This window comes from Siniperca chuatsi, linkage group LG10 (genome assembly GCF_020085105.1).
Source record: "Siniperca chuatsi isolate FFG_IHB_CAS linkage group LG10, ASM2008510v1, whole genome shotgun sequence".
In the NCBI taxonomy this organism is placed as follows: Eukaryota; Metazoa; Chordata; class Actinopteri; order Centrarchiformes; family Sinipercidae; genus Siniperca; species Siniperca chuatsi.
The window spans coordinates 25469685-25492581 of record NC_058051.1 but is presented as its reverse complement, the minus strand read 5'-3'; the positions used below and the strand labels follow the sequence as shown (position 1 = coordinate 25492581).

Genomic DNA, 22897 nt, shown 5'->3' with positions numbered 1-22897 from the left:
TGAAACAGCTGAAGTCGCCTGGTATAGACACACACCCAACCTCCTGTCATGATTAATTTCTGAGCCAATCAAAGCCATAAGCAGATTGGAAATAGGCGAATGAGTGAACGAGAGTCACCCGTGAGAGAGAGAGGGAGAGAGAGAGAGAGAGAGAGAGAGACCACCAGCCCGGTGAGGACAAACTTGCAAGAAGCAGAGCGTGCAGAAAAAGCTCCGCAAGACAACAGTGCAGCTGCTCGACGGGTTTTGAGGCTACAGAGGCATCTTGTTGGGGATTACAATGATTGCCACAACTCAACAAAACATGACCACGGAGCTGGTATGTGTGTTTGTGTTTTATTTATTTATTTATTTTTTGTTTTATCCCTAGTTCAGAGCAGTGTGTGTGTGCGTGCGTGCATGTATGTCTCCAGTCTGTGAGGGGAGATTCTCAGATGTGCAGCGGGGAATTCCTCGTGCATGCAAACAATACGGTGACTATCAGTTAGTGTTTCAGCCGTCAATATTCATCTGTCTCCTGGACAGGCTTGACTCTGTGCACTGCGGTGCATGCTGGTGTTGTAACTCGACGTCCAGTGCCTCTCACTCTTATTTTCTTTCTGTCCCATGCAGACTTTTATAGCATGATATCTGCAGTCTAATATTCAGATAGAATTTGTCCCAGCAGTCTGTCCCCTCCAGCCTGAACCTGCACAGTGACAAAGGCGCTCAAACACACAGCCTGCACTGTGTGATTGATTATCCCTCTGCTGTGTTGGTGTATTGTCAATGAACAACATCCTCTGTTTTTTGCTCACACCATTAACACTCCTTACTAATGATGACACATATCCTAAATGCTCTGTAAATTATTATTTAATGCAGCTCTCCCATTCAATGGGACTTTTTTTCGGGTTTATTTAAAAGACAGTTCACTTCTGTTTATATGTCAGAAGAAACATGTGAGCAAACAATCAATTTCTGAGATTAAACATGCATTATACACTAGGTGGATTTTACAGAAGATCCACTATTGATTTTAACAGCAATAGTGTATAGAATTATGGTCTAGTTGTTAATGGTTTAATGTAATGTAACTGATGGGGATAAATGCTTGCTTCAGATTAATCATCACACTGGTTTTACACTTTGCTTTCATTGGTATTTATACGACTAATATCTACGCATAGCTAATATGCATTGTTTCCTTCTTTGAATACAACTTTCTTGAGCTGCATCAGTCATTTTACAGATATTGTACTCGGGTGCTTCTGTTTCTCTACAGTGCAGTGCAACAATTGAAACCCTTGCCAAGTCAACTAATTAACAGATCTCATCAAACTGTCACTCCTCTTGGGAGAGAGTTTCAATCATGAGATCATTAATACCCAGCTGTCTCTGGTGGAGAAAGTGTTTGAGAGCCTAGAGGAGGAGTTAAATTATTAGTTAAATTATGTCTAACTGGGATGAGCATAGTGATGTTTGACATTGACCTAGAGTGCTTTTACTCACATGATGATGTGATAAAATCATGGTGAAACCTGTCTGAAGCATCTGTGTGATAATCCTGCAGCGTTATTGTCTCCTTGGGAGGGCCACACAGTGCTGCAGGGTTTATAGACAATCCATTACCTGTAAATGTCGCAATATGTCATGCCACAGTCTCCAATCAATATGCTTTACATAGTTAAGCAATTAATGAGGCAAATCTGGGTTACAGATTGTCATGTCTGTCTCCGTTGGTGAGAAGATGCAATGCTATAGGGGATAATCTGGGTTGGATGTTTGTGTGGAATAATATTAGACATACCATGATACAGAAGGAGCAAAGAGCATTGCAGAGTCGACATAAATTACTTGTGATATCGCTCTCTGTCATATCCAAATAAGACACCAATATCACAATTTCATGCCAGAAAAAAATAATGCTTTGGTTCTGGTTCAGTTAATCCCTTGCATTAAGGAAGGAAATAAGTGATTTAATTAGTTTTTTCAAAGGTAATATTGTTTTAATATTCATCCTCAACACTGGTAATGTGACAATATGACACAGTAAATTCTTATAGTGAATGCCGTGAGCACATTATAAGCATATTATTTGCTGTGAAAAATAACATATTCTTTCTCACATTTTACTGTAACTCTATATCATGTCATCTGAAGCTCTCCCACATGTGTTTTAGTGATGCTGCTTGTTTCCTAAGGCTGAACTCGATCACTGCGAGTGGCTGGACATGCTGAGGAAAGCTTCCTCATACAGGACCCTTTTGTACAGTACTTTTCTTATACGTGATGGGGAGCATGAAAAGAAAAAGATGGCAGGGCAGCCTTGCAGCACTAGAGGCTAAAGCGGCAGGTCTTTCATTTCACAAAGGCTTGTGCTGCATTGTCTGGGAATAGCCTCGGGGGCAAGAAATCTGCCCAGTTAGTCCCATATGGTGTCTATACCACCTACGGCTTTTTTTTTAGGTAAGAAACACAAAGGGAGAAATGGTGGCGCAGTGAGCGAAGAAATTCCTCTGTATATGATGAAAGATAGCCTAGATATTAATCAGTACTGAGCTGTAGTATCTCATTACCACAGCTGGTTGGTTACCATTTATTCCAACCACACTACAAATACAGGCTGCTCTAATGATGATCTTGATTTTAAATGAGGCTGTGAAAGATAGTGACAAGGTAATGCATACGTGGGTTACTTGCTAATCTACAGCTTTCCCCTTGTGAGCAATTACAGTGAATCATTAGTATCAGGAGCATATAGGCTATTGAATGCTGTATGTGTCTGCCAATAGATCTCACCCTTTTTATGATGGCGGTAATTTCATTGATGCCTCTGCCAATGTCATGTGTGTAATAAACATCATTGCCTGATGTTAAAAGGGGGTTTAGGGGTATGCAAATTCAGAACCAGAATCCCCTAACAGCCTGCACTGGTTCCCTCATTCCACTGCATGTGATTTATTGTCAGATTCTCCATGCCTCAAAGACACAGAAGATGGAATTAAGGAGGTCTCCTGAGCCTAATTTATAAATTCTTAGCACCGCTTGTATTCTGCGCAACCTAGTTGTGTTGCATGCTGTGCAGAGTGAGTAATTGTGTTTAGTGTGGCTTGCTTTTTTAGTGTGCAAGCTCACTCAATACAGTTGGAATTGGTTGATTTTGTGTACAGTGCTCTGTGAAAAAGGATCCAGTGAGCTGAAATCTGTTTGTGTGCAGTTTAATAAACACTTCCAGTCCGATAAGTATGATTTTTAAGTTTTTAAGGTCAGAATAGGTCTTGGTGTTCCACATGGAGGTGTTGAAGAAACAGTGCTCAACAGACCTTAAAGTCTCCTTTATGGCTCTATTCACACCATTAATTGTTTCCCTCTGGACCTTGTACAACTGTCCACCTTATCGATTGTTTCATTTGGTTGAATGAAAATGCCCTAGCTCACAAACGTAAGAGCTCTCTCTTCTCTAATGTAGTTCTGCACGGTTTGCCGAAAGAATCCTCTCAAGGGGATTCCTTCAGGAGTTATCCATAAACATAAAGACCTTTGATTTGCATTCTTGCACCCTTTGGTGTTTGACTGACACCTCATTTAAACTTCTACTCCAACTCCTGTGGGATTACGCAAAGGCTGAATAAAATAGATGTCCCACTTAGAAAGGTCTATGTGTGTTTTTGATTTGGCTCAGCAGAAAACCTGCTCTGAGATATATTTGCTTGTCCATCAGGGTGCTGACTGTGATAAGACCGGTCCGTCATACAGCGCAGCTCACCATCTGTTCACCCATGCCAGCAGTTTGTGCTGCATTAGATTCCCGCATCTATTGTGACCAACAGCCAGTTGGCACTAGCAGCTTTGCCGGTGTTCACTCTGGGGATTCTGTGACAAAACTCCTCATTCGCCCAAATGTGGGATTCTCCCGTCTGTCTTAACAATGATGTGACCTTAATTGGAAGTATGGTCTAATGTCTGGGCTCAGAGAAATAATAGGAGCTGTGCATCCCATTAGGAGGATGTTTCAGCGCTCACATTGCACACAGTAATTAGAGTGAGGACTTGGAAATGAATACACTATATGATGTAATCAGTCAGGTGGAGGAATTTAATTTAAAATGTTCCTTTCTACTATGAGATCCTGGAATCACTATCATTATATGTTTTAAGATATGTGACCATTGCTATTCATGGATTGAAATTTCATACAACATATACCCAGTTTGTTGTGTGCAGTTTTTTCAAATTTATAACAGTTCAGTCAAACATGGAGATGCAGTATGATTCAGTATTGACTGTATAAAAGCCTAGACTACTGTAGGTTTCTTTAGCTGTTGGAAGGATAATGGTGGTTCACTGAGATTTTGCATGCAGAGAGGGCAGGAGAATGAGATAAAAGTGTTAGAAAGGCCAGTAGATACACAGCCTTGGACATCAATCACTCAGCTCTGTCCTGCACTGAGAGTTCAAACATCCCTTAAAAGTTGTCCCTGCAGGTGCAACTGGTAGTGCTTTTAATTTGAGCATGTTATGATACTGCAGCCAAGGAGATCTATTAAAGATGAGACCTTGGCAGGAGTTCTGCGCTGGCAACCAGTCGAGCTAGAGCAGACCTTGTATGTCTTCCATTCATCTTGGATATTAAATATATCTGCTTCCTTACAATAAAAAAATGTGTATCAAGGATTTTTATCCTAACAAAAAAACCCCACTGCTTTTGGTTCAACTGCACTGACCTTTACTCTTCAGTTCCTGCAGAATTCACTTTTCTGAAATGGGTATTTAAGACATTTTGACTCCTGTTATTTAAGTACATTATCAGTTTTCAGCACTTTAATACAACATCTGCAAGGGACTTTAAGTTGGATGCTCAAGGGAGTGTATGTTTGTGAAGAGGAAGTGCTAGGTGGGGGAATGAAGGCTTGTGTTGCCAGTAGCACAGACTCAGGGACAGCTGGTGTCACCCAGGGAGCACGGAGGAGCAGCAATCTGTTGACCAGTGAACCACTTAGATGCCCTCTTTCCACTGCCCACCTCCCCAAGGCCTGGAGGAAGGTGATCAGGAGAGGCGAGGCTGTGAGGGTTAAGCCAAAAGACTGGGCAGTCATAATGAAGGTTGAATTTTATAGCTGCTCTGTGATTGAATTCTCACACTCCAACACCCATGTGGCTCCAGCAGCGCCAGCCACTCATTATGAGGGAGTGGAGCGCTGCCTGGGAGCGGCACGCAATTGTGTTTAATTGTGACTGATACTGATGCTGGCTTATTCCATCAGTTCCCCCTGATCACATACAGAGGGTGTACAAGGACTTGAGCTTAAACTTGAAGTTTTGCTCTCTTCGTAATTGAAGCTTTGTTTTAATCCATTGTATAGTTATACAGTCTCATCTACTTCTCCTTATTTTTATTGCCTCTTTGACAACTTTATCCAGAGCTGTTAAATAAATCCTGGTCCACCAATGCAGATGTTTTAGTAAACCACATGGCTCATCAGTCGTGTAACAGGTGAAATGAGGCGTAGGTAAAGAAAAATTATGGTGCGGGCAAAATTGCTGCTGCAATTAAAGTCTGATCTTTCATATGCAACAATTTTATGCAGTTCTCAGATGGAAAATTTGTGTAATTCAGCGAGGACTCTGTGATGCTGGAGACTCAGTTCCCCTGAGGCTCACTGTACTAATATGCCTGTCGGGGAGAATTTTCTGTGAGACCGTGGAAATGAAGCAGCACTAATGTCCTTCTCCTCGACTGTGCACACATTCATCACTGTGTTTGTGTGTGTGCGTTCTTTTCATATCAGGACCTGGGGAGTTCAGATGGTCCTCCGCGGAACTGGAAGGGCATAGGAATTGCCATGGTGGTGATCCTGGCTGTTATGTCTCTGGTCATTCTCTCTGTCATCCTCCTCACGCCTGGTAAGAAGAGCTGTTTGGAAGAGTAAAAGCAGCAAAGTAGAGAGGAGTTCTAATGTGGGGAATTAAAGGAGTAGTTTGGCATTTTGGTAAATACGCTTATTCTCTTTCTGGAGAGTTACGTTAGAAGATTGATTCCACTGTCATGTCTGTAGGCTATACAGTATATGAACCTACAGCCAGCAGCAGGTTAGCTTAGCTTAGCACAAAGACTGGAAACAGGGGGAAACATCTAGCCTGGCTCTGTCCAACGATAAGAACCTCTAAAGCCCTCAAAATAACTTTGTTAGTTTTATCTGTACCAAAACCTCAGCCAAAAAAACAACAAATCTCCATTTTATGGAGAGTTAGAATCTCTCCGTGACTATTTCTTGCCTCAGAGCAGTTGCCAGGCAACCATGAGAGATTTCAAGAAGTTACTGCTCCCAGCCATGAAATAGTCTCTCAAAACGGTGAATTGACGTTCTTACACTTTGATTTTTGTATGGATTAAATAAACAAGATATAATGTGTTAATTACTGAACTTTGGAGATGCTGGTAGGTGGATTTTGTTATCGTTGGACAGAGCCAGAAAAGGCTAGTAGCCTAATATTTAATGTACAGATATGAGGCGGTATTCCATCTTGTCATCTTAAGTCTCCTCCAGCAAGCGTATTTCTCAAAATGTCAAACTTTTGCTTTAAAGGGAGGCATAATGTGGGCAAGCTTTTTAAAACTGTTGCAAATGTTTCGAATATATTAACAGTGAAAAAATGAATCTAAGACCGAAGCAGAAATGTAGGTTTTGCTTTTCTGTAAACGGGGCATACTTTTTGATGAACTAATTAACACTTCTCTTTGCTTATGAAGATGAATCTCACTTGTTACTCCGTTCCCATCTCACTATGGAGGATCTGGCGAGTGAAGAATTCAAAGTTCATGACCCCTGTGTGGCATGGTTAAACGGTAAGGATTCCTGTTCTCACAAATTACTCCTGACTGACAAAGTGCTCATGACGGTTTAAAACCACTTAAATGATCTCACCTGAAACGGAGCCACTGGTTTGCAGACCTAGCAACCATCTCTGCCTCTGTGGATTTAAGCCGTCACTCTAATAACACAGGACGCTCTAACCCTGTCAGAAAACGAAGTGGCTCTCCGCACCAGAGAAGGACATGTCCTGTCGTTCGGCCTCAACAGCAATCTCACCAGGACTCTGCTGGACAACAGCTCCCTGGTGAGTTACAGCAACTCAGCTTATGAGGACACTCAGGACAGAGGACAGATTTCAGTATTGATTGGCTCGTATCCACAGACAGCTGGACAAATTGACCAATAGAAAGATGATGCTTTCAGATTGAGTGAGAGAAGCTAGAAGTGTCCCACTGTTTCATATCCCACACTTGAGACAAAAAAAGATTTGGCAGAGTGACAGTATCAGCTCATTGCCCCCAAATCTGGCTGCTCTGTGAGCCCTCAACATGCCTTCAAAGAGAATTTCCAAGCAAGGGCATCTTTTTGAACACCGCCTCTGCGCGACACTGACAGACTTATATGGGTCAATGCCGAGGAGCTTAAAGCAGGGTTGTGTTGTCAGGTTGAGAAAAAGTCTCTCCTCGGTGTTGTGATATGGTTTGTTATCTCTGCTGCTGTTGCAAATTCCAGAAAAATATATTTTCTTGTATGAATACCAAGACACACATGGGGTTTCCCTGAATATACGAATTGCTGAGATTTTAGCTAAATATAGTGTCAAACTTGAAGATTAAAATTCACAGTACTAAAGTAAAACTTTTTTGTGAGGCACTTTTCAAAAGCAGGGTTATAAAGTACTTCACAAAAAATGATAAAAAAGTATCTGTAGAAATATTTAAAGACAAGCAAAAATTGTTAAATAGTAACAACAAATCAGGGCGAGGAAGCTTAAAATGCTTTTGAGAATAAATAGGTTATAAACACTGACAGGTAATGCGCCCTAAAGGGAGCATGTAAAGGGAGAATAAGCCAGGTCCCAGGATTGACCCTTGAGGAACCCCACATGTCAAGTGCTATACCCCAACCCACTTTATCCCCAAATGGAAGTTGTTGATGATGTGTTGTCTAATTTTTCCCTTTTTTCCTACAGGACCTGACCACTACTAAATTCCAAGTGTCTGCAGACAAGAGGTTTGTCCTCTTGGCATATAACATTCGACCGGTAAGTTTTCTCTGAATGCCAAGTTGATTCCGATTTATTCCAGAAAGCACAGTCAAGCTTTTTTCTCTCAGAAAACATCCAGAGTCATAAATTATCCATGAATATCAAAGACAATCTGTTACCGCGCACACATCTCCACATGTCTGGCAGGCCACTAGAGGCTGCAAAACAATGGTGACATGCATCCTAATCAGAGCCCCGAAGAAACAGCAGAGAGAAGGAGCAAGAACATGAAGGAGGAGGTTGAGGAGAAGAGGTGTGTGTGTGTGTGTGTGTGTGTGTGTGTGTGCTGATTTTGCTACTGCAGCAGTCTTTAGCTCTATAACACTGCTCGCCAAATGACTGGAATAACATATGGGGAGTTGAATATTTAAACTGGCTGATGGTGGAAGGTGCAGGGGGTTGAGGAAAGCTTAGAGTGAGTGATCAGTGTGAAGTGGATAGCAGGGGGAAGGGGAGATCAAGGAGATGAAGCGGTAAAGTTGGAACTGCTGTAATGAAATTGCCCCACTAGTTTGGTGGGGAATTTTAATGAGAAGCTGACGAGAATCACAATCGCAGGTGGTTTCAGACAAGCGTTGGGGTAGACACAAAACACATCTCTTTTGCTCCTTTTACTTTAACACCACATAGCTTAGTTCCTCCACCAGCCATCTCACTCTGTAAATACCCGCACCATTAATAAATAGTTGAGTCTCTCCTCAAAGGGCAGGCAAGTTGTGTAATGTACAAGTAAACTGTGAGGGAAGAAAACAGAATTAGGAGCAAATGAAAGCCCTCAGCATATTTCCCCATATTTCTATTAAAAATATGAAAGCAGATTTTGCTGCTCTCTCACACTCATTTGTTCAGTCTCTTCTATCTCTCTGGGGTTCCTTTTTGAGATCTTCTTTTGCTCTAATCACTGCGTATCATATTTTCTGTGGGGGGGTGAATGAGCCTGTTGCTGTCTTACAGTATGCGCGACAAACACAGTGCATCCATTGCAACTGAATTATTGAGCTGTTAACATACGTTCAATAATTTTTTCGATATCTCCGTAGAGAAAGGGCTCAGATCTTTGCCCAATATGTGGGTTGCTTTGGTTAGTTTATGTCATGTCATTAGCATACTTCCTTTGATGTCAGCAGGAATTGTCTGTTCTCATTTTTATGCTCAGTGTGTATTTCGAAGAAATCAGAGAAAGTGGGCATGCCATCTGGAATCATTTGTATATTTAGAAATGGATAGATGTGTGTGAGCATGGTTGGCATTTTGTGTGCATGGGGGCCATTCCTCCATTCTCCCTTTCTTTCTACCTCCCTCCTTCTCTCTCCCGCTTCATAGTCCTCACTCACTTTTTCCTGGCTATCTCTGGGGGGTTTTATGCTGACTGAAGCGGTTTGCGCCAGGCACCAGCATTGCTGTTTGGAAGAGGAGCGGCACGCTGCTAAGAGTGGCAGAGAACAAGAAAGAAAAACAGAGAGAGCAGTGGGGAAAGCCACTTGCAATGGGGGTGCAAATGGGTTATGCACCATTTGCCCTTAGATACACTGCCCAGTTGAAATCAATCAGACCAGTTATCAAAGAATGACAGAGATGCTAAAAGGAGAGAGCTGCAGTAGAGAGAAATGGATGAGCAGACTGTGGGTAAAGTTAAAAGGCTTCTCTGGATTTTGTATTAGCTCTGGAGGCTTTAGGGAGGGTTTTATGCCTGCTGGCTGAAAATAAATGGATTTTGATAAGAGGGTATACATGGAAGTGAGTTTAGGGATTTGGTCACATAGGAACAAGAGAAAGCAGATTTCCTACAGGAAAATGTCTTTCCTAAAAGCCTATTTGAGTTAAACAGGTTTATGTGTAAGAGGAGAACAGGAGAAAGAGAAGACCTACATATTTTTGAAAGAGTGATGGCGAGATAACCTAGAGGAGATGGAGGTTTCTGAGATTGATGAGCAGGAGCAGTCGGACCAGAACCTGTCAAGACAGTGCAGTTTAGAGACAAACAAAATGCCATGTGTCTGCACTCTGCAGCAAACACTGATGAGTGCTGGTATCAAAGGCAGCGCATTGTGGGGCTACTAAGAAATGCTTGTGAGGCAGGGACAATGTTGAGAAGGAATGATGCTATTATCTCTGTGTTGTGTATCTTGCGGTGTGCAATAGATCCCAGTATCTGTGCTCATGCTAAGGGTGTTGAAATCTCTATATGTTTCTTTGTCACGCTATCCCACGCCATCTTCTGAGTGTTTAATCTGTACGTTGTGCCCCTACCCCCCCGTTTTGGCGACATGGATAGGGGAGGGGGTGGGTAGTGAAGGGGGGTGAGGAGCTAGAGCGATCTGGAGGATTTATGATGTGTTACTGGCAGCTACATTAGAATTCACTCTGCCTCTCCAAGACAGATGCTCTCATTCTCTCTGTCTGTTTATCACGCCAACACACAATAACATACAGCCTCTGCCATCAGCTTTATGATGTTAAATCATGAGCACAATCTCTGGGTTCCTTAGCTAATCATAAACAGCCGATTGAACATGGTGCTCATGTCAGTGCTGCCCCCTTTGGTCTTGAAGATATACTCCCTCTAACTCAAGATCGGTCCTTGTTGTGTGTCGAGTATCTGTCAACTCTGGCAGTGTCAGCCAGTGCCTCTGCCCTCTCTGCATCCTTTCCTCCCTTCCTGTCTTTGTTTCTTTCTCTCTCTATCTCCTCCCTCACTTTTTCCTTTATTGTTTGACCAATTCATTCCTTCCCTTTCCTGTTCCTGCAGTTATTTTCTGTTGTAACACAACTCTTTTCCTGTACACCCTGTTGCCCCTCATGCTCAGACTTTACACCGCAATCAGATTTCAATTTCATTTAGATAGCCTTAGAATTTATTTCCCTGCCTTCATCCCTGCGGCTTTACCCCTGCCTCACTCCATCCATGCATTTTCTAACAACAGACGAACAACACAGAGGAGAAATCCAATTCCACAGCTAAGAGTGCTGTATAGAGGATGTGACATTTAATTTCTTTAGGGACTGGTTTTCCAGTAGACTCAGGCTTTCAGAGGTCAGTGGGCAAATAACCTGCTTCCAACCCTTTACGTGAAAAAAGAAATATTGGTACAAATCAATATATTAACTAGAATTCATCAGGTAATGCTATGATCAGTTGTGGTTAACACCTACACATAGACATGCACACATTAATTGATTCTGCAACCTTAGTCTTCTTCAGCATGTTGAATTAATTAATGATCGAACAGCTGATGCTTGTGTCAGGGTTGCGGCAGATTTGCCAGCCACAATAGATCGCAGTGGGAAGGATGTTAGCTGTAATGATGCTTATTTAATAAGAATGTCTGTCTTAGTTTGTGTAATTTCCTTTCATATGTCATGTCTTTTATGTTGTGTCTTTTACTCAGTCTTAAGTGTCCCCATGAGCCAAATTTCTGTTTTTCAGATGTGAACACAATATTGATGTAATATGGATAAAATGGCTGTCAGTGGTTTAATGACTCAAATAAATTAGTAATAAGTGTATAGTACTAGGCTGTGATTGTCTCAGTAACAAATGACCACACATACAGATACTTACAGTATTAGGCACTTTGCTAATACTGCTTTTTTTAGGTGAAAGAATAACATTATATTGTTATTAAACTATTATTAATAAAATAATTCTGTGTTCATTAAACCCAACACAAAAAAACAATAAGCCACTTGGTGCACTACTTTGAAGTGATTTCAGGAGAAAATACAGAATACAAACACAGCTTCCTGTTGTTTATTGCTTAATTGTAAGGTTGGACTCAGCAGTGTTCTTCATAACCTTTGTTTCATTTGCATTTAACTTTCTTTATACATGTGAATGAGCATGTGTGAGCGCTAAAATATGTCTGTGTGTGCACACCTGTGTGCATGATATCCTCTACCTCTTTCAGGTGTTCTCTCAGTCCTTCACAGCCTCCTATGCTATCTACAATGTGGCTAATGGGTAGGTGGACTCATGAATGCTAATGCATGGGCTGCACTGGGCATGAGCGTTACCAATGCAAGCAGACCTGTGGATTGAAAAACGTCCCCCAGAATGTGTCTCATCGAATCAGAACCTCATGTTTCTGTCAGACATGCATTCATTCGTCAGTGTTCTTTCCAGGTTCCATATCCCAATGTAAGGTTTGTACTGTACTTCAGATTTCACTGCCTGAGATTCATATTACGCATTAAATCAGTGGACAAAACTCTGTGGTAGCTGTGGATGATTCCTGGAACTTCTGAGGAATGGTTCTGAAAATTTCAAGAGGACCTGCAGTATTGATCATTGCCTGAGTATGCCTTGGAGGAAAATGTTTGCCTGTCCTGATGAAGAAAATAAGTGCGGCTAGAAATATGGAAAAAGAAATGTTGCACTTTTGCATGAATCAACCCTATTCTCTGTTTTGTTTTCCCTCTCTGCATCTTGCTCTTTTGTCCTCAAAGTACAGCATCTCTCTCAAGCAAATTTCAAGACCAGGGCATGGATGGACCTCAGAGGGCTTTAAACAGGACACTCGTCCCTAATGGAGGGCTTATGTCTGAGTTTTTGTGTGTGTTCCAGGGATCTGCTGGAGCTTAACCCTCCGGAGAGGGAGAAGGCAGTGCTACAATATGCTTCCTGGGGCACTCAGGGGAACCAGCTGGTAAGACAGGCACTTTATCATTTACCTGATCAATGTGTTGTCTCTGTCATCTGCATCAACTATACCTGCCAATATTACAAGAAGATTTTCTAAACCTTTGCAATCTATAATAATACAGTCTGTGTATGAATGGAGCCTCCATTTGACATAATTTTCATAATGATAACATCAGTGGTATCATGTCTTTGTCATTATGAGATGAACTCCATCTTAGAGGTTACTGCTGTGACTGTGTTGCTATAATAGCGTTGTTTTACACTCATAATATAATTAATCTACCTTCCCTGTAATGTAATTGGCTTTTGCTGCTATGTCGTTGCTCATCTGCAGCATATTAACTGGCGAGTAAAGATGTAGGCTATTGGCTCTAACTTGTGTGTGTGCTGGCTGGTGATTCATTCAGTCTTGGACGGTGTCCGACGATAAAGCCTGTACTGTGTTTGATAATGGATTGGCACTGTCTGTCTGTGCTGCTCATGCCAGGCCTATGTGTTTGACGGAGATATCTACTACAAGCCGAGCGTGACCAGCAAACCCTTCCGTCTCACAACCACTGACCAGGAGCAGAATGTGGTTAACGGGCTCTCTGATTGGACTTATGAAGGTAGGATGTATTCCAGCTTCGCCAGAAATTTTTTACACTTAGAGCATAGAGTGAAAAAGCTGCAAAACCAAGTTGACAGCAACAATCATGAATAGCAAGTGTATGCTTTGAGTTTGACAGTAACAACTTACATTGTCTTTTAAAACAGAGGAAGTGCTCTTGACATATGTTGCCCACTGGTGGTCTATGGACGGGGCCCGGCTGGCGTACCTCACCATCAACAACTCTGCCACACCTCTGATGGAAATACCTCACTTCTTAGGTGGCCTCTACCCATCCAATGTTTTCTTCCCGTACCCAAAGGTAAAAATGGATTAAAACAAGACTGAAGTCTACAGCCACGCCAGCGGCTCTGTGAGGCTGTTCATAGACACAGCGGTGCTTTGAGCTGAATGCTAACGTCAGCATGCTAACATTCTCACAATGACAATGCTAACATTGTAAGTACAGCTGTGACTGGTGGAGCTGTCATTAGTTTTGCAGATATTGGACAAATAAAAATTTTGACCTGATGATGTTGCAACATGAAAAGCTAAGGGATCACCAAAGTTATTACAATTCATCCTGAGGGGAACATGAATGTCTGTACTAAATGTCATGGTAATACATCCAATAGTTGTTGAGACATTTCACTCAAACCTACAAGTCAACCTCATGGTGGCACTAGATAAAAATTTAGGGGCTCTCAAATGTCACTAGGATTCATCCTCTGGACACCATGAAGATTTCATGGCAATCCATTTAATAGATGTTCAGATATTTCTCTCAATAAGTGAAAACTTTGATCTGCTAGTGGAGCTAGGGGTAAAGTCAAAGGAGCGCCAAAGTCATTAGGATTAATTTTCTGGAAACCATGGATATATGTACCAAATTTCAACGCAATTCATCAAATAGTCCAGTTGTTGAGACATGGCCCAAAGTGGTGGACCAGCAGACCAACATCGCCATTCCCGCTAGTGTGGCTAAAAAGATTTGCCATAACTTACACTTAACATTTTTACGAGTTTATCTGATCATTTTATTTTACTTTTCTTGTGCTCACAGGCTGGCTCAAGTATCCCATCAGTCAGTCTGTTTGTGGTGAATCTGTATGGTCCAGCTCACACTCTGGAGATGATGCCTCCTGACTCCCTCAGGGCCAGGTAGTACATCTTTGTGAATGTAAAAACAGAATAAACCCTAAAGACTTTATACACCACCAGTCAGAAATGATTACATGTGTCCAAATTCCTCTCCCCTTCACCGCTTCTTTTTTTTTCCTTCTATTCCTTTGCACCACTTTCCAATTCTTTCCCCATTTATCTTTTACTGCATCGCCTCTTCAGAGACAGCTACATATCCATGGTGACTTGGATCAGCAGCACCCGCCTCGCGGTTCGTTGGCTGAATCGTGCCCAGAACCAATCAGTGCTCTGCGTGTGCGAGGCCACCACAGGGGCATGCTCAGAGGTGAGTGGTCATCAGTCGTTCCACATTAGTAATCCAAATGGTCCCCGCTGCAATATACAGCTTTAATAGAATTTTTGCTTCTTTTACACTGTGGAAGTTAGGATTGATTTCCTTAAACTCTCAAATGGCTACTGACTGGATTAATATTTAAGGTCATTTGCTGCTTGAGAAGAATTTTCACTTATGTACTGCAGTATTTTATTGCTTATTCCCTTTCTGTAAATCCTCACAGATTTCAGTTACCCATTGCCAATGTTTTATTATTGCTATATTTAATAATTAATAAAATATAATAAGCTTTATTTATACAATGCTACTTAAATCAGCTTTAGATGTTGATTTAAGCACATTGTAAATGGAATGACTAACACATTTCTCTATATTGTGTGATTCTAAATCAATAGAAACAGAAAATGGCCATGGGCATAATGCAAAACCAACGACAGGTACGTATTGCTCATGTTTCATAAAGTCTTATTATACCTCTTTATCACAACTGTTTTTTTTTGACTCAGTGCTTTTCTTCAACAGGACGTGCCATTGTTTTCAGCAGACGGTTCTGTGTTTTATACAATCATGCCAGCAAAACAGGGCGCTCGTGGAGAGTTTCACCACATCGCCGGTCTTTCAGCCCAGGTCAGTGTGAGGGCAGTTAACTCCCTCATGTCATCCTTGTATAATTTCTGACCAAATTGGTCATTAACATTTCAACAGGGGTCACATAAAACAGTGTGATTATAGATCTCAGCAGCACAGACCCTAAAGTCTGGTTTGCTTACAATGTCCTCCTATTCTTCTCTTATTATTGAAGCAATTTGTTTGGATTTGTTTTCTCCCTAATTACTTAAACACCACTTTTATCTAAGGAGTCATTTCACTCATTAATACTTTATATTATTGAAAGAATTCATTTCAGTTCATTTCAATTTAACAAGTTATTCATCCTCACCGGGGCAATTAAAACAAATGTTTAATGATGCTTTTTTTTAGAAACATCTTCTATACCGAAGGGAATGACATTGTGTTTCTTTTTTCTAAATTCTCATTATAGAATTTAGCGAATTTGGCATTAAAAAGGGCATGTGCTTTATACTTGCTCTCCTGTGTCTCTTTGACTTCAGTCCCAATGTCAAAATAAACAATAATTACAAAGTACTGTTTCTGAATTCTCTCCTTAGCCATCAGTGCATTCATTTGGTTTAACTTTATGCACCTATCTTCATTTTTTCCCCCCAATCCTCTGACACACACTTTCTGTATCACTGCACCTATTTTTATTCTGTATATATGCCTGCTTCTACATTCCTGTTCATCTCTGTGTAACGCAGCTTGCCATCCCCTCCGTCCCTCCTCGCTTCTTGACATCAGGGAGCTGGGACGTCACCTTGCTCTGCGCCCTAGACGAGAAGGCTGGAAAAATGTATGTGAGAGCCACAGTGCGTGGGGCCAGGTTGAATCACCCTTCAGCCGCCTTAAACAGCTCGCAGCTCATTTCTATGAATGTACAAGATAGGGGGGGGGGAGTAGAATAGTGGCCATCATTAAACTGATCATCTCTTGCTGTAAGCTTAGAGCAAATTCTAGACGTGTTGTCAGCTACTGGAGAGCAAATTAATTCACCAGGTCACACTCTGGGTGAATGGTACACATAAGACTGTCTATTTAAAAATAATTAAAAGAGCAATTTTAACATGTAGAATTGATCTTGGTTAAAAGGCCTAAGGAAATGGCTTTGACCCTGACTATGCTTGTGGCAATGCATTTCAGGACAAATTTGAGATGACTTGACCAGAGCAGATTATTGCTTAAATCTGTCTTTATCCTGCTGGGGGCAGAAACCCCTCATGAACCGATTGACTGAGGTGTGAGCATCACAGAGAATCAAGGAAAGTCAATTGTAGATCTGGCCAATTGTTTGCAGTCAGCCCACAGAAATCTGTGTATTCTTGTCATGAATAATTAATATTCTGAATAATCATGAATGTGAAGATAACCAAAGGTGATCTGCAGTTCTTGAATAGTGTTGAGCATCTTGCTGTGTCTGTGGTTTGTTTTTTCATCATCAGCTATTTCCTGAGCACAGAGGAATCCAGACAGAGCAGACACCTGTACAGGTAAGCATGCTTCCTTGTGAAAAACGGCCTAACCGTGACCAAATACAGATTCTTGCAATCTGATTCTACAATGCTACAAACAGATACAATATTGAAATTATCCCTAATATACAATGTCTTGTGGACTAAAACAGAGCTGCTTTTTCATTCAGTCCAACTTTAATCTTAAGGATTATTATTATCTTTTATAATGTCAGCATTATCACTAGCATGTACTGTAGCTAAGATAGTATGTAGCTATGCTAGCATGTCTTGTTTTAACCTAAAACAAGACTACAGGAGTCTAAAGGCAAGGCACAGTGGTGCAGGTATAATGTTTACCATGTTCACCATCTTAATTTAGAGTGTTAGCATGCTAACATTTGCAACAAGTACAGCTGAGTCTGATTAATTTCCACAACAGAATGTTCTTAGTTTTATAGGTAAACCAATATAAACTAAAGTATAGGACAAATTAAAACATTTGAACTGATGATGGCACTAGACAAAAAGTCAGAGGATCACAAAAATGACTACAATTTATCCGGGGGGGGGCATGAATGTCTGAATCAAATTTCATAGTTATCCATCCAAAAATGTGAACCTCATGGTGGCGCTAGATGAAAAGTCAGGGGATCACTGAAGTCAGTAGGATTTATCCTCTGGGGACAATAATACAAAATCTGTACAAAATTCCATGACAATCCATCCAATAGCTGATAAGCCTGTACCAAAGTGGTGGATTGACATACCGGCCAACAGACACTGCAACTGAAGGACATCCCCAGAGACAAGCCGCTAGCGTGCCTGAAATAGCAATCGGAAGAGTAACTGCACACTAATGTGTTTATATGTGAAAATGTATCCTTGTGTGGTGCAGATGCACCAGACCAACAGCTGAATTGACACATTTATAACAGAAAAAACCCACTCAATGGACGAGGACTCTCTGCTGCTGAGGCCCGAGTCACTGAGACTTATGGTCCCCCCTGTGATAAACACACTTGCCTGTTCCCTCATCAACCTCCTACGTTTCATATCTTTTTATTAACTTACATACTGTAGCTTTGGGCTTCAGGAGATAGTGCAATATTATGGAGGAGGAACAATGGCTTGTTTGAACTTCAGAAGTCTGTGATTAATCCTGTATGAAGTTTGTAAGCAGTGGAGTGGAGTCGGGCATTTAGAGACTCGACACCGCCTAACAGAGCAATCTGTGTAACGGCTTTTATGTCTAGCCTTATTGAACCCCATTTGTTTCTGAAAAGTCAGCTGCCTGAATAGCTTGTCTCAAGACACTGACACTTTTCCTTAATATCTTAGCAATCAATTGACCCTCCCCTGGAGCAAATCAAACCGCTTTAGACTGTTCTATTCTTTTAAAGTCTGGTCAATAACCCTTCTCTCTTATTTCCAAGTGTGGACCTGGATGGAGTGTTTCAGCGCCGGTGCATCTCCTGTAACCTCATAGATGGATGTCGCTTCTTTAAAGCTGAATTCAGCCCCAATCAAACCCACTTCACCCTCTACTGCTTAGGTAAATCAGAGACACACACACACACACACACACACATACACACTTGCAAGAAATATGAAAGCTTCATGCTGCTCAGACAGTTGGTTTTATAATGTTGTCTTTTGAAAACTTCCCCAGGCCCAGGAATCCCTAAAGTGACAGTTCACAGTACAAAGGACCCCTCCAGTGAGTGTTACATCTGCTTGTCTGACTAATGGTATAATCACACACAAACACACGCACACAGAGGCTGTCTGCAGTTACCCGCGACAGCCTGCAGAGCACGGTATATTCAAGCACACTACAGTGTAGATTCATTAATTTCATGCTTGTGAACACTGCCCTCTGTCTGTGGCTCACAGTTAGAGCTGGTTCCTCGGAGGTAATGAGGATTTGGCCTCTCAACCTGATACTGTGTGCGTCTTGATGTTTAGCATTAAAAATCTAACACACCGCTGTTTTATCTCCAGTAGGATATGTCGTCTTGGAGGATAACAACCCTCTAGCTAAAGCCCTGGAGGACAAGAGGCTCCCTGAGACCCTGTTCAGGACACTCCCAGCAGACAACCATGGTACAACAAAGAAACAATTGGCTATATTTGTGGTTTGACATTTAGGATACTGGCCACACAAATACAGTCACAAAGCACCCACAGATCACCTTCACTGCATTTCTCAAGCAGTCACACTAAATTAAGCAGTAAAAATGGAGCACTGGCTGCCAGTATCTCAGCCTGGAAGGGACAAATATAGTTAAGTACCAACCAAAGCAGTTATTTCTTGTATTTGGTCATTAGGTAATTAGTGTGAATCAATGCCTGCCCTCAAGGACCAGCGCCAAGTATTCTTTCAGAGTGTGGTTGTGAAGGTGTGTTTATGTTTTGTTTAGATTAAGGATGAACTCTTTTAAGATCCTTTTCATGTGCTTCAGCAGTTCAGATGTATTTCAGGCAGAGGCTCTAAATATAGTAGTAATACAACATGTATATGTACAGCTGACCTTGTTCAACCCGTTTGCTTTCCTTAGATCTACACCTGAAACTATCTCTACCTCAGGGTTACGAGGCCAACCTGCACCCTCTCCTCATCATTGTGTAAGCGTCACTGAACAAGCGCACTAAAAGACAGCTAAGGGCTGTTTATTGTGACCTGTTTTGCGGCCTATGATCCCTAGCCTTTTCTTCATTCTTCTACGCCTAACAGCTGTCACTGTATAGCTGATCCTGTTCGTCTTGTCGCTCAGAGATGGCGTTCCTGGCAGTCAGTCGGTGACAGAGGAATTTGCCCTCGACTGGCCTCAGGTCCTCTCTGGCACACACAATGTGGCGTTGGCCTGGGTGGACGGCAGGAGTGGGGTTGGCCGTGGACAGAAGACCACCGCTGTGGATCCACGCAAGCTTGGCTCACTTAGAGTCAAAGATTATCTGGGAGTTGTAGAGTCAGTACAGTTATGCAACAACATAAGGGTAACTGACACGTGAGAATAATGCCTGTGAATTGCTAAACTAACAGGATTTTGTGATATTTCCACAGGTTGTTGATGCAACTGCCTTACATTGATGATCGTCGGATGGTCCTCTATGGCAAGGTTACAGCATTTTTATACTTGGAAACTCAATACTCCTATTGAAGCCATCAAAAATACCACATGCTTTGTTTGTTTCAGCATTTGTCTGTTTCTCACTACAGGCATTTGGTGGTTATTTAACTCTCAAGATGTTAGCTGCAACAGATAAGCTCTTTCAATGCACGGCTGTTGTGGCGCCGATAACTGACTTCAGGCTTTATAGTGAGTTAAGATCATGTCATTAACTATTCAAACATTGAGGCCACGGAAATAGTGATGAAACAGTTCATGTATTAGAGTAAATGTTATTCCACCTTTTTTCAGGCGCTGCATTCTCAGAGAGATATTTAGGCCTTCCAGCAAAGGAGGAGCACGCTTACTCGGTGAGGCTCTAAAGCTAATGCTCTGAACTCAACTATTCAGGTGGAACTGGTTTTGCTAAGTTAACAATGTTAAAGGGTGTGGATATACACTCAGTTGCAAGTTTATTACCCAAAACTAATGCAGTCCAATACAACAGTCCTCCAATAAATCCAGTCTTCATGATGGATATAATGTTCCGTTTTTGTTGAAACTGTTTTAAAGAGGTGTTGATTCAACTTTATGGTCATTTTGGCAGGTTTAGTTGGTGGTGCAATTGAATTGTATTGCGTTATACTGAGAGGTGTTTCTAATATTTTGTCCACCCCATTTATATGAGTGAGGGCAGACAAAATTACAGAAACACCACTCAGTATGACGCATAATCTACAGCCTCCAAGATGACCATAAAGTTTAATCAACAGCTCTCTGAAACAGGGCTTACTGGTTGTCCCTCGTGCTCGACTGAAAACAAAAGGTGATCGTGCCTTTGGAAGTGGCTCCGACACTGTGGAACACTCTTCCTATAGACTTGCGTTCTCCGGTCTCTGTTGACGCCTTTAAAAAGCGGCTGAAGACTCTTCAAACGGGCCTTTGTCTCGCCTCGTACTGTCTAGTGTTTGTAATCGTGTGTGTTTTTAAGGTCTGTCATTGCTTATGTTTTATTGTTTGATTCTTTTTATTGTTTTTTATCTTTTTATTTTTTAATAATTTTACTCTTGTGAAGCACTTTGTGACCTTTGCTCTGTGAAAGGTGTTATACTAAATAAACTTTACTTACTTACTTACTAAAACTTTTAATAGTATTGTATTGTTTTATATATATATATCATAGTATTGTATTGTTTTATATATGTATATATATACACAAACAATCAGGTCATCAAACCAAATGACTAACATTTAAACTTTTATGAAGGTGGAATTTATTGCAGGGCTGTTATGTTAGACTGCATTAGTTTCAGCTAGGTAGTTGAACCTGATAAATCACTCATATTTTGATGGTATATCTTTTCAGACTGCCTCTTTGCTGGAGGAGGTTAATAAGCTGAAAGATGAGAATTTCCTTATTCTACATGGAACTGCAGATGGTGAAATTTTGTTAAATTTTATGCTATGTTTTAGAGTTAATTCTTTATTTTTTCACCTCTAATTTCAATGTATGTGTGTGTTTGGCCAAAGCAAGGGTACACTTCCAGCACAGCGCTGAGCTCCTGAGCCAACTGGTGAAGGTGGAAGCCAACTACTCACTGCAGCTGTACCCAGACGAGGGCCACATCCTGAGAGAGCCGCGCAGCATCCAGCACTTCCAGCGGACAGTGGTGAACTACCTCCAAACCTGCTTGAAGCACAGCGTCCTCCTAGATCCCGTAGAGGATGAAGAGGAAGAAGATGACTGAGCTCAGAGCCCCTTTCCTTCTTCTGGAAGGACTCTCTTAGGACTGTACGCCATCTTATGCATTAACTTGGGTCGGATTACCAGGCACAAGAGCACAGGAGTGGGGACCAAGCACATCAGATCACCTCCTACAACTTCTGGAAAAATTTATGTACTGTATATCTTGTTGCACACAATTATTTCTGCTGTTATACTGTATGTTTGAGGCGTTGTTTGTTTACAAAATTCACTTGAGATAATGTGGACTAGATGGCTACTGATTCTGCCAAAAGTTTACAAAGATTTTAAAACATGCATGTCGTAATGGCTGCATGATGTGGATTGATTTACATTACATTTTCTGTGTTTTGCAGGTCTAAATCTCACCCATCAGGGTTAAAAGTGCAAAATCTGCCAACAGCCAGGAACACACTAGAAGACTTTGAAAATCCTAAAAGACTCTGCCTTACAGATTTAATGACTGCATAAAATGTCTGAGGATTTCCATACAGATTTCTGAATAAACCAGCTCAGACTACAGGATCACATTTATATTAATGCAGATTGCAGTCATACAAAACCAAACAATTGGGATAGCTCTGATACAAGAGATTTTAATCATAGACTCTAAGATAACATGCAAACTGGCCCTACTGGTCACTGACCAGGGCAGACTCTCCACGATCTTCAAGATGTCATTGTAAAATCTGAGTTATTTTAGGTATTTTGTACAGTGTGTTTCTGGCTTAAATAAAGTGAAATGAAGCATATGGATCATTCTAAATGTGCCAAATACATTTTGTGGACTTTATCCACTGTTTTTTTTAGCATTACTTGCAATTGCACCACAAGCTCTGATTCAAGAATGATTGCAAGAACGTCTATGTAGGTCTGTCTATGTACTATATTTGGAAGTACAGTATGTTTTTGTTTTGATACATCTTGGCATTTTAATCATTTCTTGTGTATTGCAGAATTAAATTACTTCTTTGGACAAACTGTTGAGCCATTCAGTCCACAAAGGTAGTGGACAGTGGGCCTGACCACCAAACTATCAACCAAACCATACTGGTAAACTGCATGCAGTTGGTGTCAAAACGAATGCCCGTAACTCTAGACAACCGGCTACTCCTTTTTTCCAGCAATCCTTGACAATAAAGTTTGAACTTCTTGTTTTACAGCAAAAATCTACTTTGGTTCCTTCACTAATAATCATCGCT

At 41.3% G+C, this 22897-nt stretch overlaps 1 protein-coding gene across 3 annotated transcripts; it reads left to right on the top strand.

The window, feature by feature from the left end:
* The first annotated feature begins 163 nt into the window (after positions 1-163).
* On the top strand, positions 164-22864 carry LOC122883659 (inactive dipeptidyl peptidase 10). 3 transcript variants are annotated; one of them, XM_044212660.1, is made up of 25 exons: positions 164-319; positions 5772-5886; positions 6734-6829; positions 7007-7101; positions 7990-8061; positions 11973-12025; positions 12629-12710; positions 13194-13314; positions 13463-13617; positions 14359-14456; positions 14640-14763; positions 15168-15209; positions 15295-15399; positions 16092-16183; positions 16830-16877; positions 18275-18393; positions 18511-18558; positions 18846-18944; positions 19400-19466; positions 19616-19810; positions 19906-19960; positions 20062-20161; positions 20264-20322; positions 21318-21390; positions 21482-22864. In XM_044212660.1, the coding sequence occupies exons 1-25, from the start codon at positions 281-283 to the stop codon at positions 21697-21699; spliced, it is 2370 nt and encodes a 789-aa protein (XP_044068595.1). In that variant the 5' UTR covers positions 164-280; the 3' UTR covers positions 21700-22864. The 3 variants fall into 3 exon arrangements, with proteins under 3 accessions (XP_044068595.1, XP_044068594.1, XP_044068596.1); XM_044212659.1 differs by having other exon boundaries at positions 18843-18944; XM_044212661.1 differs by lacking the exon at positions 21318-21390 and having other exon boundaries at positions 18843-18944; positions 21482-21660.
* Positions 22865-22897: the final 33 nt, after the last annotated feature.